General features: G+C 40.5%; 2 protein-coding genes across 2 annotated transcripts in view; both read left to right on the top strand.

Annotated features, from left to right (window-relative positions):
• Positions 1-16298, top strand: part of LOC126455873 (probable G-protein coupled receptor CG31760) — a 1325234-nt gene that overhangs the window by 769651 nt on the left and 539285 nt on the right. The gene's annotated exons all lie outside the window — the stretch shown is intronic.
• Positions 1350-3658, top strand: LOC126455499 (tetra-peptide repeat homeobox protein 1-like). Its single transcript, XM_050091250.1, has 2 exons — positions 1350-1367; positions 3231-3658. The coding sequence occupies exons 1-2, from the start codon at positions 1356-1358 to the stop codon at positions 3606-3608; spliced, it is 390 nt and encodes a 129-aa protein (XP_049947207.1). The 5' UTR covers positions 1350-1355; the 3' UTR covers positions 3609-3658.

The following is a 16298-nucleotide window of genomic DNA, read 5'->3' as shown; positions in this document are numbered from 1 at the left end:
CACAGGATATATTCTATACGACACTGGTAAAAAAATACGACACTGGTGACGGCATGTGCGTCACATGACAGGAATATGTTGTCGACCCACCTAACTTGCACACCTGGCGAATGGGTAAAAAGATTCTTCTACCTTGCCCGATTTAGGTTTTCTTGTGGATGTGATAATCACTCCGAAAAAAGTGATGAAAACATAAGAGTTTGTCATATAAACTGCAACAAATGAATGCAACAGTTTCACAGTCGCACAGTTTTCCCTGTGCTCTGTCAAAACATATGTTTTTTTACGTTTTCAAATGTTTCCGTGTGTAGACCGCCAAATCCTGCATATGTCCAAGCAAATCTGAACATGTTCTGGAATTTTGGAAAGCGAAGTTGATTATGTGTGAGTGCCTGAACTTTGATAATTGTCTGAAAATAAAAAATTAAACTTTTCACTCGAGAGAAGACTTGAACCAAGGAACTCTTGTTCCGCAGCTGCTCAAGCTAACCACAGGACCACGGCGCTCGTAAGCTCACATTCTCCTTGATGTAGCCTACCTTGCGCATGGACTACTCAGTTTGTATATTTTGCTTATTTTTTTCATAGTTCCACACAACTTCTTCCTGTTTTCTCGATTGATCTGTGTTCAGTTTTTCAAGACCTATCCCTGTGCCAACTTATAACTAAATCTGAGGGGGGTGCGATGGGGAGGTTCCCTTGTGAGGATCGTCAAAAAGTGACCGAAAACGCTTACCATGGAAACAAATGTTTTTGTGGTAAAGACTGTTTGCGTTCATTTTTAAAATATTGTACAATTATCTAAGCTCCATTTTCATTTCTTTTTTTTTTTCCTCTCTCAAATCGCCTAACTCTCTGGATAATCCGTGAACCGGATAATCGTGAGCTCGTTATATATTCAATCAGCTCTTTTCATACATTCGTAGTTCTCGGCTGCTAGCGTGTAAACGTTCTGCCAGGAATCGTCGAAATATTTTCGGTTCTTATGAAGTTAGCTTGTCCCACAGACTACAAGCCTTCCCTCCCGAATGCCACTAATATCTTGCTGTGTCGAATGTAGCACGCAACCGACAGGGATCGTTGCCCTGCTATTATCGACAGTGGCATGAGCAAACGGAGCGGCGGTCACAGACGCAGTCGATTAATCGCGGCGGTCTCCAGACATGGAAGGACGGAGGGCGGCTGGAGTCAGCATTCGCCACGCCCACTCGCCGCCGCGGCACGTTGAATAACACCCCACTACTGTGCGACGGGCGAGGAGAGGTGAGAGGACACTGGCAGCCGCTACTGCTGCTGCTATATAAACGCGGGCTGCCGCTGGCAGGGCACACTCGCCTCCAACGAGCAGCACCAACATGAACCAACTGGTGAGCAATAGCCTACTGCTGTCTTATCCGCGAAAGTCGTTTCGATACCAAGTGATTCACGTCTCTGGCTGTCTGTAGCTAAAAATAGAGACTGTGCGGGCGACCTATAAATTAATTTTAAAACTTTACGCTTTAAAACTATTCTCGATAATAACACCCAGTTTTCAACGTGTCGCAAGATATAAATTATTGTTTACTCATCCGTACCCGTCAGTGTCAGCACCTCCTATGGCAAATGCAACGTCCAGTGGGTATTTCATCTATCTCCATGTACATTCCAGGAAATCCATGGTCGTCCATTCAGATGCAGCGTTTACAGCTCCAGTATCTGTTCAGCCTGAATTTGGTACACCCGCTCCTTTACAAAATCCAAAAGGAAGAAAAGTCGTGTGAGTTGATCGTGGCGGCCACTGAAGTGGGCCATCTCGTCTAATCTATCCGGAAGCTTTTCATCCAAAAATTGTCGAACGTTTGCGGACCTCCATGTTGGTACCCCACCCTGCTAGAAAACGCCGTCAGGATTCAAATGTTCTAATTGTGACAAAGCAAACTCTTGTGACATGTCCAGGTGAACGTCTGTGTTGACGGCAGACTCGTTCAAAAAGAGTAGATCAATGATGCAATTTCCATTTAACGGGTAACATTGGAACTTTCTCATCGTCGTATACAGGTCTTAGGACGGTTCAGGATGCGAAATACATGGAAAACTGACTCATCGTGGAAACGATCTTTCATAAAACGTTTGTGTTTTCGTCAGTCTTGAGTAGCATACCCACTAAAAACTGTTTCACCTGAGGTTTGTTGGCCGCCGTTAGTACCTGGAGTAGTTGCACCTTTCGGGCTTAAAGGCGAAACCTCTTACACAACACACCGCGCACTGTTTTTCATAGCATTACAACTCTATGGTTTCTGTATGCACTGAATTTGTTAGACTACTTGCAAACGTCTGCCATACCTTGTCCACATTAGGGTCTATTTTTGGAGAACTCAACATCTTTCCCTTAACGATGTGCGTCAAGCACAAATTGCATGGTGGGTCCCTGTGTCCAAAAGTGTAGCTGAGTATCAGACTACTTTTCTACGAGCCACGATGAACACTGAGCTTTATTCTGTAGCAACCATATTTTGTGTCAGATCTATAGTACCACCTAAATAAAAATTAAAAATTGTGATTTAATTTGTCACATGTACCTAGTACAATTTTAGTGCTACAGAAGTCTAATGTTGTAACGATAATTTTTGGACACATTACGCGTGATCGGGATAACGGTAGTTCTTACGTTAGACTATAACGTTTACCCATAGTATATATTTTAAATCACAGTTCTAACATTGTATTTACTACGTTAACCTAAGTGTAGAAAAACAGTTTGTTAGCAAACAATGTGCCTTTAATCATACAGTTTCCTAATTTATCCAGTTTGGAAGCTTACATTCATCTTTCTGGGTTCCATAAATGTTAAAATATTTCATAAGGCAGAGAATCTGAGAAAGACATGTAACCTTTAGAGAAAATGGATTGTTGTGGGAAAAGTGTGTGTGGGGGGGGGGCGACAGCCAAGAGAGTATAAGAAATAATAAGTGACTCAGATGATGGGTGTCTTCCTTTGCTATATTAAAAGTCGTCATGGTGACCGCAAATGTTGTGTCTTCAATTACTTTACTGAACTCAGTTGATTGCTGGGGGTTGGATGGGATTGTGCAGATCACTGCAGAACTTGACCATCTTTTGACGTGATCTTTACAGTACCATGCCCAGCAGCAGGTTACTTGGTACAGTTTGTAAAACATTGGTCATTACATTAGAAGTCTGCAGTGTAACAGTTTTCAATAAAGTGCTAATATGTTTGTTCACCTTTGCAGACAGCAGCAGTTTTCCTGGCAGTGCTGGGCTTCAGCTCCGCAGGCCTGCTGCATGGACTGGGACCACTGCCTGGACCAGGACCGCTGCCTGGACCTGGCCCCCTGCCCGGCCCCCTGAGGCTCGGCCCTGGTCCACTGCCTGGCCCCCTGCCTGGTCCCCTGCACGGCCCCCTGCCTGGTCCCCTGCCTGGTCCCCTGCATGCCTATGCCCCTCTGCACTTGGGCCCTGGCCCCCTGCCTGGACCTGGACCTCTGCCTGGACCAGGCCCTCTCCCTGGACCAGGCCCCTTGAGGCTGGGCCCTGGCCCTCTGCCTGGACCCCTGCCTGGTCCCTACCCTGGTCCCCTGGGACATGGACCTGCTCCTCTGTGGCACTAACTTGGTGCTTGAGGGAAACATCTCATTCCCTGTTTTGGTCACCTCCAGCTTCTTTATACAAAACCAAAATTGTAATTAAATTAATTATTGTTACTTCTTTTGTGCTATTTGTTGTTGTAATTCTCCCATGTGTGAAATGGTGTTGAAGAAATAAATGTTTATAAATGTTAATAGTGTGTCTATTTACTATAGTCTAACAGAAGTGAAATTCTTATTAATGGTGGAAATGACATTCTGTCAAAGGTGATCACATATTGAGGTAATATGAACTGCTCTTATTTCAGACACAACAATTACTAGTTCTGGACTACATTGCCTTCTTCAGATGCTACAATAGGAAAAAAGAGAAAAGCCTCTATTAACTGAAGCCAGTACCAAATTTTCACAAGTTCTACTTGTGAGTTATGTAAAGTAGAATTTAGCGCTAAATACATGAGGCTCGTACCTATCAGACACAGAAAGCACTTGCTAAACAAAATGTTCATTACATGCATTCTTAAATTAAACTGAATAACGAACATCAGGAAAATATGTACATGTAACCAGGAATATTTCGATTTTTCTATTTTCAAAATACATGCACATCTTCTGTACAACAAGTCATTAACCGCAAAAATCATAAAATATACTTTCGTATTCATGTTATGAAACATGCAATACAATCCCGAGTTTTACGTGATAGCATCTAAAAAATGTGTTTGAATTACAACACTTTTGCTCATGTATTACATGTATTGTGCTATTTAATATCACTCCTTCTTACATGACACATAATGCACTGGGCCTGAGTACAGATGTACATAGATTATATGTGACTACACTGGAAGGAAGAAATTACGATGGAGATACCTGTGTTGAATTAATTGGTGACTTGTGGTTGGTGGCTTAAACAATAGAGCACTGAAAGATAATATTGGGTACCTCGTTCTGGCCATTAGTCTAGTACAGCTGTTAACAAGTGGGTGGGGGGAGCAGGAGAGATAGGTAGGCATCCAGTAGGATTTTTACCAATAAATCAGCGCATACTTAAATCAACCTGAACTGTGAAAATAAAGATGTCAGTATACTAATAGTTACGAAGTGATCTGAAGGATGGAGAATGAATCCTTTTGCAGGCCAAGTTAAAACCTAAATAATGAGAGAAGAAAGGATAAAGAAAAATCAAGAAAGTTCTGTATAAACTTAAAAATCTGAACCTGAGTTTAAGATTTATGAGCTTAGTTTAATGCATAAGAGACAAGCAAAAGAAGTGATGGTGTGTTGAACCAACATTCTAAAAACTAACTTGCATTCATATCTGGTCATCACAAATGTACAGTACTTTCCATAAAGAGGTCCACTACTGTCAATATGTAAAGGAGGACTTCCTCAAATATTTGATATTACATTTACTTCAGAACGTGATCAAACAAAATTTGAACAGAATATTACAGAAAGAAATGTTCATCCTCCCCAACAAACCTAACTGAATGCAGCAGTCTGCAAAAGAAAAATAAACTTTTATATTCTCTGATCTCTGAAATATTTAATGATACCTTTTGTCATTCCCAGAAACAATATGAGGGTGCACTTTTCTCATCACTGATACCAAACTGATGCTTACTTTTTGTTTGGAGTATTTTACTTAAATTCTTCTTGAAAGTGCATTTTTTCAAGTGGACTTCTTAATTCTTGGGTAAAGCTTTTCGCATTAATTCTAAAGCAAGGAATGTGTATTTCATTAGCTTTTACTATGTCAGTCACCTGTATGCGTTTGAAAAGAAAGTCATTACCTCAAGGCCTCATTAGGATCTAGTTAAGAAAAAGCAAAGATTTACTCTTTCATGTAATAAATTAGTGTGCTTGGATTACATGGACTGTGAAATCGAGTGTGAAATATCAGATTCTGCTGAATGAAAGAAACGTTAAGAGTTTCGTTGTTCGAGTAATTAACTTAGAAATGCAGAGATTTTGTAATTATTAAAGACTTTCTGTAATGAATACATAATTTATAGCGGGGCTAAAGCATTTAATGACCATTCTGGCTGTCATCCTAAAGTATTACCACACGAGAAGATGCTACTTTTAATCCGAATTCATTCAGCATTTCAAACAACCAAATCAACGTCTCTGTTTATGCAAATGACAAATGAGAGCCCCTTTGATCACCTTCCCCTGAAGCCTTTGTTTAGAAGAGTAACATTTGATAAACACTGTTAGAATTATTGCATTTGGTTATTGGTAGCTTTTCGACTCAGTAAAGGAAATAAAGGTCGCAATTCACAGAAACAGACGGAGTATTCTTACCGTTGTTTAATAAAACGGATATCAATGACAAAACGAAGATACATATGATCAGAGGGTGACGTTTATATCTTCAGTCTTGAAAGGCACATTTTAGCCATAGCATGTAAGATACATATGATCAGAGGGTGGCGTTTATATCTTCAGTCTTGAAAGGCACATTTTAACCATAGCATGTAAGATACATATGATCAGAGGGTGACGTTTATATCTTCAAAGGCACATTTTAGCCATAGCATGTAAGATACATATGATCAGAGGGTGACGTTTATATCTTCAGTCTTGAAAGGCACATTTTAGCCATAGCATGTAAATCTATTTTTTTTAAATCAGAGAACCCTGTTTAATAATGCATGAAAGCCAATGCAAGTGCGCGGTCGCATGTGATAGCTGGTGAGACACAGAAAGGATGTCTAGTCTTTTGTTAATTACTTCTTCTGTTATGTGTTCTGGAATGGAGTCGAGGGAGAGCCTCCCACATTAGACTGGCCGCTCTAATTTAAACTCTTTAATTTTATAAAAAGTCACTGCGTACTTCAGGGCGCATACTCGCGCATACTAGTAATTATATAAGGAAATTTCCACTGCGCACGGACGAGATACCGACGTTTGGATAATCAACATATCACTAGTGATTAATATTGTATTCCCAATCTATGTAGCATAGTGCACTTCAGTAATCATAGTTATGATTAATGCTATTGTGATTTCATTATTTGTTTAATCCATGATCCTAAAATTTCAACTTTATGTATAAACTGTATTTTCAGTATTTATCTCACTTTAACTCAGAAATAACGTGGTCCACGAACCTACTTCTTACGGCGACGAAATTCTCAAAGTATATGTCCGATGCCACCTTATCATGGTTTAAATGTATTCACAGATTTTTAAATATTTCCATCCATCTCAATTCAGTTCAACAAATAAAAAAAAGAATCCAAAATAATATAACTTATCATATATATATATCATATATATATATATATATATATATATATATATATATATATATATATATATATATATAATTAGTTACAAGTCAGATCCAATTAAAGCGCAGCCTTCCTGTCCCAAAGTTATCTGTAAATCAATGACTTACTTCTAAAAGAAGTATAGCAAAGAAAATATGTCCTATGCAAGAACACGGTTTATACTTTTAGACAACGTTTCTGTTTTGTGTTTATGAATGGATGCAATGGTAGTAAAGTTAATCTCTCCGCCAGTGAAGCTAAATACATCAAACGAGTGAAGATAACAATCACTGTGATATGGGACTTTCTCACCATGCACTCTTGCTATATTTCTAGTCACCACAGCATCGTATGTAGCGTTCATCGCACTGCCATTGAAAACTTTACTGTCAAGAAACCACATTCCTAATTCGAATTGCAAGGTCAGCAATTTCCTCATCAGAGTAAATAATAACCTGTATCGTCCATAAATTTTGATTAAGATGTCAATGGATATTCACAGAGAACTTAACTATTAAATAATTTATGATGAACTGTTTCTCGCTGAAAGGTGCTATGACTCACAAAATCGATCATTTGTAATTATTATTATTATTATTATTAGTACGAAATCATTACCAACGTGCCAGTGATAATAATGAGTGATAGAAAAGGGCATTGCACCACCTCTCACCTCGATGCATGCACTATTTTCATTGAGTAGGCTATCGTAAAGCCGTTGTCTCTTGAGGGAAGTAGGCCCGGAGCTGTTGTAACTAGTTATTGATAACTTGGTTACTGGCATTGGGGTAGAGGTCACGTTTGAACCGGTCCTACATATGTTCTAACAGGGACAGATCAGGAGACCTTGCAGGCTGAGCCTCAATTCATCATGGAATTCAACTGACGACATTCTTCAGTAGTCAATGCTTTATGGTTATGGCAACTCAGATGCAACTGTTTGTGTTGTGGGGTTAATGGTAGCCTACTCATGTGGCGATGATTCTGAAGTCTGGCCAATGCTATGGGGTGACACAGAATGTTGCACTGACGACAAAGGGTTTAAATGTGCTTGGTGCATAATACAGCGATCCCCCATTCTAGTGGTCAGAGTGGTCGACTGGAATCTTGATGACAGGTGTGTAAGCATTCACGTTCCCATGGCCACTGCCACATCTGAATGCCCCTCAACCCTGGATATTGCCAGGTTCCAACAGCTGGGCAAATGGAGACCTAAAAAGAGATCCGTTTCAAATTTATAATACTGTTCAAGCTACACACATAATCTGCCAGGCCTGGTAACAATTCTGAACATGGATAACATTAATGCATTGTGGTGCCCATTATACCTGTCATGGAGAATTTCAAACTCTAATTAGTTACATACTGGCCGATAGTATGTACATGTACATAGTTAAAATGTCATCCGACCATGTCTTCTAGGTGCTTCATGCATGTTTTTTGCCAAGCAGTGTGTTTATAGGCCTTTCCTAATTACTCGCACATAACTACACACTGGATGAAAGTGATGACCCTTGCAGGTGAAGAGCGGAGGCCCCAATACTTGTTGCTCCATTAACTCGATTGCGTTGCGAATGGTATGTGGTGTCCTGTCTCATTAGTATGGCTTACTTTCAAAAGCCTGAATGACCACCTTCAACAGCGCGGATTGCTGCAGGACGGGCAGGAAGAGAGTTAATGAGGATCTGGAAGGTAGCTGGAAGGTAGCAAGAGAGATTTGGAGCCATGCCAACTCTATTGTCGTGGCCAGCTGTGGTAAGTTTCTCAGTTGGAGATCCATGCCGCGGCCAGCCCCATCGAGGTGGTCTCACATCTCGATTGGGCTGTCCGTGCCATGTTCCCTCAACTGAGAAACTTAATCGGGCTTACATCCAGGGAGCTCGGCGGCCAGGGTAGTATGTTAAACCCACGCAGGTGCACTTCAAAACAAGCGCATAGACTGCGAGCTGTCTGACATTGTCCTGCTAGTCCTGTTAGTAGATCACTTCATGCCGAGGAAAAACAAATTGTATTTAGGAGTGAACATGGCCCTAGGAATAGATGCAAAGTTGTGCTACTCCATTGTGCATTCCAGAGTGACGAGATCACACAGGGAATGCCCCTAGAAATATTCCCCAGCAAATTACGCTCTCTCCTCCGGCCTGCAGCCTTCCGACAATTGTAGCAGGATGTTTGCTGTCAGACCATTCATGCCGAAGGAGCATAAAAAGCGATTATCTGAAAAGTTCACCTGTCGCCACTCAGTGAATGTCCAGTTGTGGTAGTGACGTAACAAGTCAGGCCTTCGTCGCCGATGGGCAGCAGTCGGCATGAGTACATGAACCAGGCGCCTCCTGCGGAGGCCCAAGGTACAAGTATCTCGCTATTCTTCTTTCTTGCCACTCCTCATTAATTTATTTTTTCCTTCGGTGTACAGTCAATGAATTTTAATGCCACCCCTGTACCTTTCTTTTATTTCTGTCCTTGTTTTCTCAACGTGTAAACTGTGTCCAAGGATGCACTGGTCAATATTCAAGGGCATGACAGAAATGAGCATTTGAAGTAAGAAACTTCAAATGAACATACTCCTATTCCGAATTGTTTTCGGGATAGAAAAAATTTGTGATAAGGACTCAGTTGGTAGCCCCTTGGTTCATCTGTATGGTCAGTCACTCAATAGTTCCGCATCTATTCGGCGGTACACATCCGTACAGCCGGTTTTCACCTGTCATCTATGGCCCGTGGTGCGGCAGAACTGCCTTGGCGCCGTTTTGGGATAGCCCCATTTTGCCATGCTTGGTATTTAACCACGGTGGCACTCGAACAGTTCACTAACTTAGCTGTTTGAATGTTTCTCGACGTATTCCCATGCGTTTCTGCGAGAAAACTGTCCCCCAGTTGTGTTTTATTAATATTAATGACATACATCAGGTACGAGTGCACATCGCGTGCACAAAATGACGAGGAATCTTTAAGGTGTGTTGCGAAAACTAGTGGTCTACTGACAGTTCCTTGGGGTACAAAAATTTTTACTCTCACCTTATTTTAAGGAGCCAGTGATTGACATTTCCAAAATGCAATGTGAGTAAAATAAAACTGGCGTGGGGAATATTTCATGCACCTTAAGATAGGTAAGATGGATGGTGTAAGCTGGGTGTCCTACCTTAAGGGGGATGAAATATTTTCCAGACAACTTTTATTTTGCCCACCCTGCATTTTTGAGAAATCATTATTTGAGCAATAGCTTTATGTCATTGTATTACAAACCACTAGCTTCAGTCGCGTATAAAATGACATCAATTAAAGAACATGTGCGAGGTAACGAAAACTGCTTGAAAACAGCATGATGTAGGGAAGCAACGAACTAATACATGAGGTAACAAGGTAATGGGGAGGAGCACATGGACTGCGCGACGTGACGTTCATCTGTTGGACAGCTGTGGGTTGTTCTGTACGACGATTTGCGATACTGAAAATCCACCCTAAACCGGATAATTGTGTAATCACCGATATACTATAGCCCAGGCGTCTAGCACCGATTATCATCTCAAGTCCAATATCGGTTACCTCGCAGCGTGCTACCGTGTTAGCTAGACACCTATCTACAGTAGACTCTCAGATATCATGTGCCACACGCCGTAACTAGTTGCAACATTAGAGCGTCATAGACAACACTTGACTTCAGACCACATATTTATATTATGTGTGGTACGGTAATAATTAAATATTTGAAAGTATAGGCCGTAATACCGTTTCCGGTCCAATGCACCGTCTTTCTTAACTGCACTGGGTTGTCATATCGACAGTAGAATCATGGTCTAAGTGTGGTGGGAGGAGGGGGAGGGGGTTCAGACCACTTGTGGAGACTAAGAGAACAGCTGTAAGACTTAATCACACGCATCACTGCTCAAATCGTTCAGACACTCAATCTAGTATACTTTCACCTTCGGACATAAGATTGGTTCAGCATGCAGAAAGAAAAGCCGAAAGTAAAGCCGCATTAAAGTAAATGCTGGAAGCTGGCAACATGGTGCAGCATCAGGTCAAACTGGGGTCGTATGACGTAAGCTGTCGTTAGTCTTTCTGACTGGTTCGATGTATATGGTGGAAGCATTTCATTCTCTGTCTTTCCCTACAGTTTTTATCCTCTACATCTCCCTCTAGTGTCGGAAGATGTTCTACAATCCTGTCCCTTATTCATGCCTGTCTTTTCCACATGTTGCTCTCCTGCGATTCTTCAGAGAAACTCTTTTTTTGTCTTACTAGTCCTTGGTATCGTTCTACAGCTCAGCGCCTCAAACGCGTCGATTCTCTTTTTTTCGATAAAACGCTGCACAAAGTACTTTCTAACAAATTTCTTTCTCAGATTGAGGCCGATCTTTTGGTAACAGAGGAACTCTCTTTTTCAGGAATGTCCTCCCTGCCTATACTAGTTTCCTCTTAATGTCATCCTTGCTTCGTCCGTCATGTGCTAGTTGCTTCCAAGGTACAAGTATCTCGCTGTTCTTCTTTCTTGCCACTCCTCATTAATTTATTTTTCCTTCGGTGTACTGTCAATGAATTTTAATGCCACCCCTGTACCTTTCTTTTATTTCTGTCATTGTTTTCTCAACGTATAAACTGTGTCCAAGGATGCACTGGTCAATATTCAAGGGCATGACAGAAATGAGCATTTGAAGTAAGAAACTTCAAATGGACATACGTCCTATTCCGAATTGTTTTCGGGATAGAAAAAATTTGTGATAAGGTCTTATGGGACCAAACTGCTGAGGTCATCGATCCATAAGCTTACACACTACATAATATAACTTAAACTAACTTACGCTAAGGACAATACACACACCAACGCCCTAGGGAGGGCTGGAACGTCCAATGGGGGAGCTGCGGGAACCTGACAAGGCACCCAGACCGATCGGCTAGCCCGCGCGGCTTCCGAGACAGAACACGTTTAATGTTCATTGTTGTTTATTTTTTCTAATGTTCACTACATTGCCATGTTTACACGTGCAGATATGTACAACATTTAGTAAACATTATAACATTTTCAATACAAAATATGTGCTGAAAACTTTAGTTAACACTTAATGATCAGAAATTCGATGTGTCGGGCGCAAACATGCACCATATCTGCATATTCTTCATCACCGTAGATGAGCGACTTTTTAATCAGTGTGTGTGTGTACAAACATAGTTAACCGATGCCTTTCACTGATACACTGTCATTCTCTCGCTGTACTCCACTCGCAACACAGTGTTGACAACTGGGCATTTAACGGGAAACAGGCGTACATAAATTATAACATGATTAGTGAACATAGTCATGGTCGCATATAAGCTGTTAATTTTTATTTACAGATGACCAGTTTCGATCTTATAAAGAGGTCATCATGAGATCAACATTCCTTGATGACAGTAGGAATCGCTGGCGTGGAGCAAGCGCTTCCGTACTTGAGTGGAGAATACTGTTGATCACAGTCGGGAATGTTCTACGTCAGCGATTCCTGTTGTCATCAAAGAACGTCGAACCGATGACGATCTCTTTAGAAGGTCGAAACCGGTCATCTAAAAATAAAAATTAACACCTTATATGCAACCACGATTGTGTTTACTAAACCTACATTTCATCTACCGATTTTCGTTCCATTCGGATATTTACTTTGAGGTGAGGCTGTAACAACAACAATGCTGTACTATTGTACATATAATAATTTTTTCTTCTGATTTTCGATAAATTAGTGTAATCGATGTTCTGATTTCATTTCTTTTTTGTTTCATGCCACTATGTTAAAGAAACTGTAAACAATTTTCGATATGAATATTAATGTTTATGTCAAATTTCAAGCAATATTATAACAGAATTGAAATGTAAGAAACGTTGAAACTATTGTAAGATGTCAAAGTTGTAATTGTGCGTCTGGTCCATACGTAGGCAATGTATTAGGATATGTAGAATGCAAAACCTCTGATGAATACCCTGTCTGTAGGAGAGCGGTAAAAGGTGGATGGCAGGCGAGCGCGGGAAAATGCACACGGGCACTGCACGGCATAACGGGCTCAGCAGTAGTAGTCGGAGTTGGGCATTGATCTGAGAAACACGTTCCGGATCGAGGAGGCTCTCCTGGAAAACGTGATTTCGTTGAGCCTCGGATGTGCCTTTTCCGACGCCTATACAGCATGGCAAAATTCCATAGGCACTAAATGGAAAAGTATTGCTACGCTAAGAAGCAAAGTGCCGATACATCAAGAGCCATTGCTGTGATTGTATGTGTGCTCTGTGCCTCGCCATCTCGCCGCCTGACAACCGCCTCATCGATACGAACAGGTTGAAACTTTTAGTACTGTATTCGTCTGGACCAGTGTTACTTTTGTTCCATACTGTTCAATAACAACTTAAATTTTACCAGAACTGTCCTATCATTTAATTATCCTCACAACTAACCTAGATATGGTCCTTTCCACATGTTGTGCAATCCGAATGTCCCGAAATGAAGAATTAAATTTTATGTTAATAATAATCACCTGCAGACCTAGTTATGTTAGAATGATGTTTAAAGAACTTTGTTGTTAATGAATATATAGGTAAATACCAAAGGTCTGACAAAGTTGGAAGATGATTTTGAAATTGAATTAGTAATGAAGTGTAATTAATTTGAGACAAAAATAATGGTAGTTAAATGAGCAGGAAATAAGACAAAAAGAGTAGTATCTCATATATTGGAAATCTTGAGTGCTTAATGATTTCAATAATCAAAATTTTCAATACAGTGATCATAACAGTTTCAGGGCCCCCCCCCCCTTTTTCTTTTCTATTCATTTGAATTCAGAAGTGTACTGAACTGATTGACCAGCAAAGTTAAAGTCAATATAAAACCAAAATTTACCAGTGTTTTACCTTTTTCAAAATTGACATTGTATGTGTGTTTCGAAAGTGCTATTTCTAGGGTAACCTATGCCCGATTTTAATCCGGTCAATAGACAGTAAGAAGTTTTGTAGTAAACATTATAGTGTAATGTTGTGTATTTATGGCTTGTCCATATTAGTACAGAAAGTGAAATTATTAGTTCAGTAGATTTTCTGGTTCTAAAATTTACCATGTTATACAGTGTTATTACGTATTGTTTTGTATGAACGTACATCAACTTGTACAGGGAAGAAACTAAGTTAATGCCTAATTAGGCTGGCGACCGTATTGTTAACAATTTGGTAGCATCTGCTGTGTTGTTTCTCGTCCGTCCTAACGTGTAGTTGCACTCCGGAATTGCTCGACGTATCATTGTTATTACTGAGTGGGTGTAAGTCTGATTTTGCCTCCATTTAGGTACACGGGGTCAATATCTATACAGAATCCCTTACTCTTAAGGTGAAGCCCGTCAACTTACCATAGTACAGGCTTTAATGAGTATCGTGCGCCCGAGCGAAGTGTTACAAGGCTTTTCTTGTCATTCCTTCTTGTTTGCCTTAGAGAGTATATAATAGCTTCTCTCTGCTCTTATGTCATTTCAGTTCACTTTATACGTGGCAGAAATGAAAAAAACAACACAGGTTAACATGCAACAGGTAGTTTTGGGGTAATGTGTTTTGGATTGGGGCTATCATTAGTGGTGCAAGCTACACGTACTTTCAGTATTCCTGATCTGATCACACAGCTGCTTTGTTTGTACATGGAAAAATGTGCTCGTAGATTTATACGAATTATTCCTCTGTTCTCTATATCTTTGAAGAGCTGACTATCTGAAGATATGCCGATATAAAAACTTATATGCGGTGACGATTCTGTAAAACAGTTAAATTTTACTACCATTTTCTTCAGTCACTGTAAAGCGACAGAGGCTATTTCCTTAGCTTAAAGGGGTAATTTAATGACAGCACACGTACCAGCAGAAACAAGTGTAACAATTAAAATAGCAGAAAACAAGTCTCGTTAATGAAGTCAGGGATATTAATGGATGATTTATTGAAAAGCCGATGTTTTACATTCTGTTGTGGGTTGGCAGGAGAGCCAACACCGGGATACAAGAAGAAGCCGAAAGGCACGCGTTTTAGCTCACGCAGGCTGGCGTGAGGTCTAGAACAGGACAAGGAAATTATAATTTAGAAAAACGGACGTAGATGGTGGAATACTTAACTTTAATCCGTTAATGAAGAACGTCGGTCTTGACGGTACATTATTACAGTATCAATAGTAACTGGTAATGGCGCCTTGCTAGGTCGTAGCAAATGACGTAGCTGAAGGCTATGCTAACTATCGTCTCGGCAAATGAGAGTGTATTTTGTCAGTGAACCATCGCTAGAATAGATGGTTGCCAACTGGGGCGAGTGCTAGGAAGTCTCTCTAGACCCGCCGTGTGGCGGCGCTCGGTCTGCAATCATTGATAGTGGCGACACGCGGGTCCGACGTATTCTAACGGACCGCGGCCGATTTAAAGGCTACCACCTAGCAAGTGTGGTGTCTGGCGGTGACACCACACATTCAGTTACAACTTTCTTTCTAAATTTAGCATGCAGTTGATCAGAATATCGTGGTAAATGTGTTACGATTTTATTTTCTCTCATGCCACTAAACTTGTATGTGTGTAACAGTTTACTGTAATTATCTTCCTTAGACTGTGGTAATATGGAAGTGTTGTGACCTGATTTTACAGTTTCGTAATTCAACCAGTAAACACGGAATATCACTTAGTTTTCTGTCAGTCTGTTTGTCTGTCTAAATTTTCAAAACCCTTTTACTCACGATCGAGTCGACGTATCAAGTTGAAATTTATGTCATATATTCAGACTATTTATGTCACATTACTGATATTTGTACACTCACTCATTAAAAACTTGTGGGCACTTCCCCCTGTCGTAGAATCAGGAGATTTTTCATCTTGTTGAAATTTATGTCATACATTTAGACTGTTTAGGTCATATATTGGTATTTGTACACTCACTCATTAAAAACTTATGGGCACTTCCCCCTGTCGTAGTATCATGAAATTTTTCACGTACATGTTTCTGTGTAGTTACGTTACAAAAACTGCTAAAAGTGTCACAATCTGCCCACTTTTATGCTGCCAGAAGTGTCGTCCGCCATAAATCGTTCATTGACTTTCGGGCTATACGAGTAGATGTCAACGCATACGTGCATATTCATGGACTCTTTATGGTGAACAGCATTACAAAATGACAGCGCGAAATCTCAGAAACAGTGATATAAAACATGGTGAAACTGTTGGCGATGTGATGGAGCCAGAGGAATTCAGGTCCTACATCTACTATAAATGCTGATGCCAGTTAGTTGCATTATAGACTATGCTGTGAGGACTACGATAATTCATTGACACGAAAGGACTTGCGTTATGTACTATGTTGTGAGCACTGCTATTATTAATTAAAACGAAAAATGTCAGTCAGGCATCTTTCAAAAACTATTGTTTTTTCCAATAAGCATCGGCTAGTTCTTCCACCCGCGTG

Source organism: Schistocerca serialis, chromosome 2, assembly GCF_023864345.2.
Source record: "Schistocerca serialis cubense isolate TAMUIC-IGC-003099 chromosome 2, iqSchSeri2.2, whole genome shotgun sequence".
In the NCBI taxonomy this organism is placed as follows: Eukaryota; Metazoa; Arthropoda; class Insecta; order Orthoptera; family Acrididae; genus Schistocerca; species Schistocerca serialis.
This window is presented reverse-complemented; position numbering and strand designations above follow the sequence as displayed.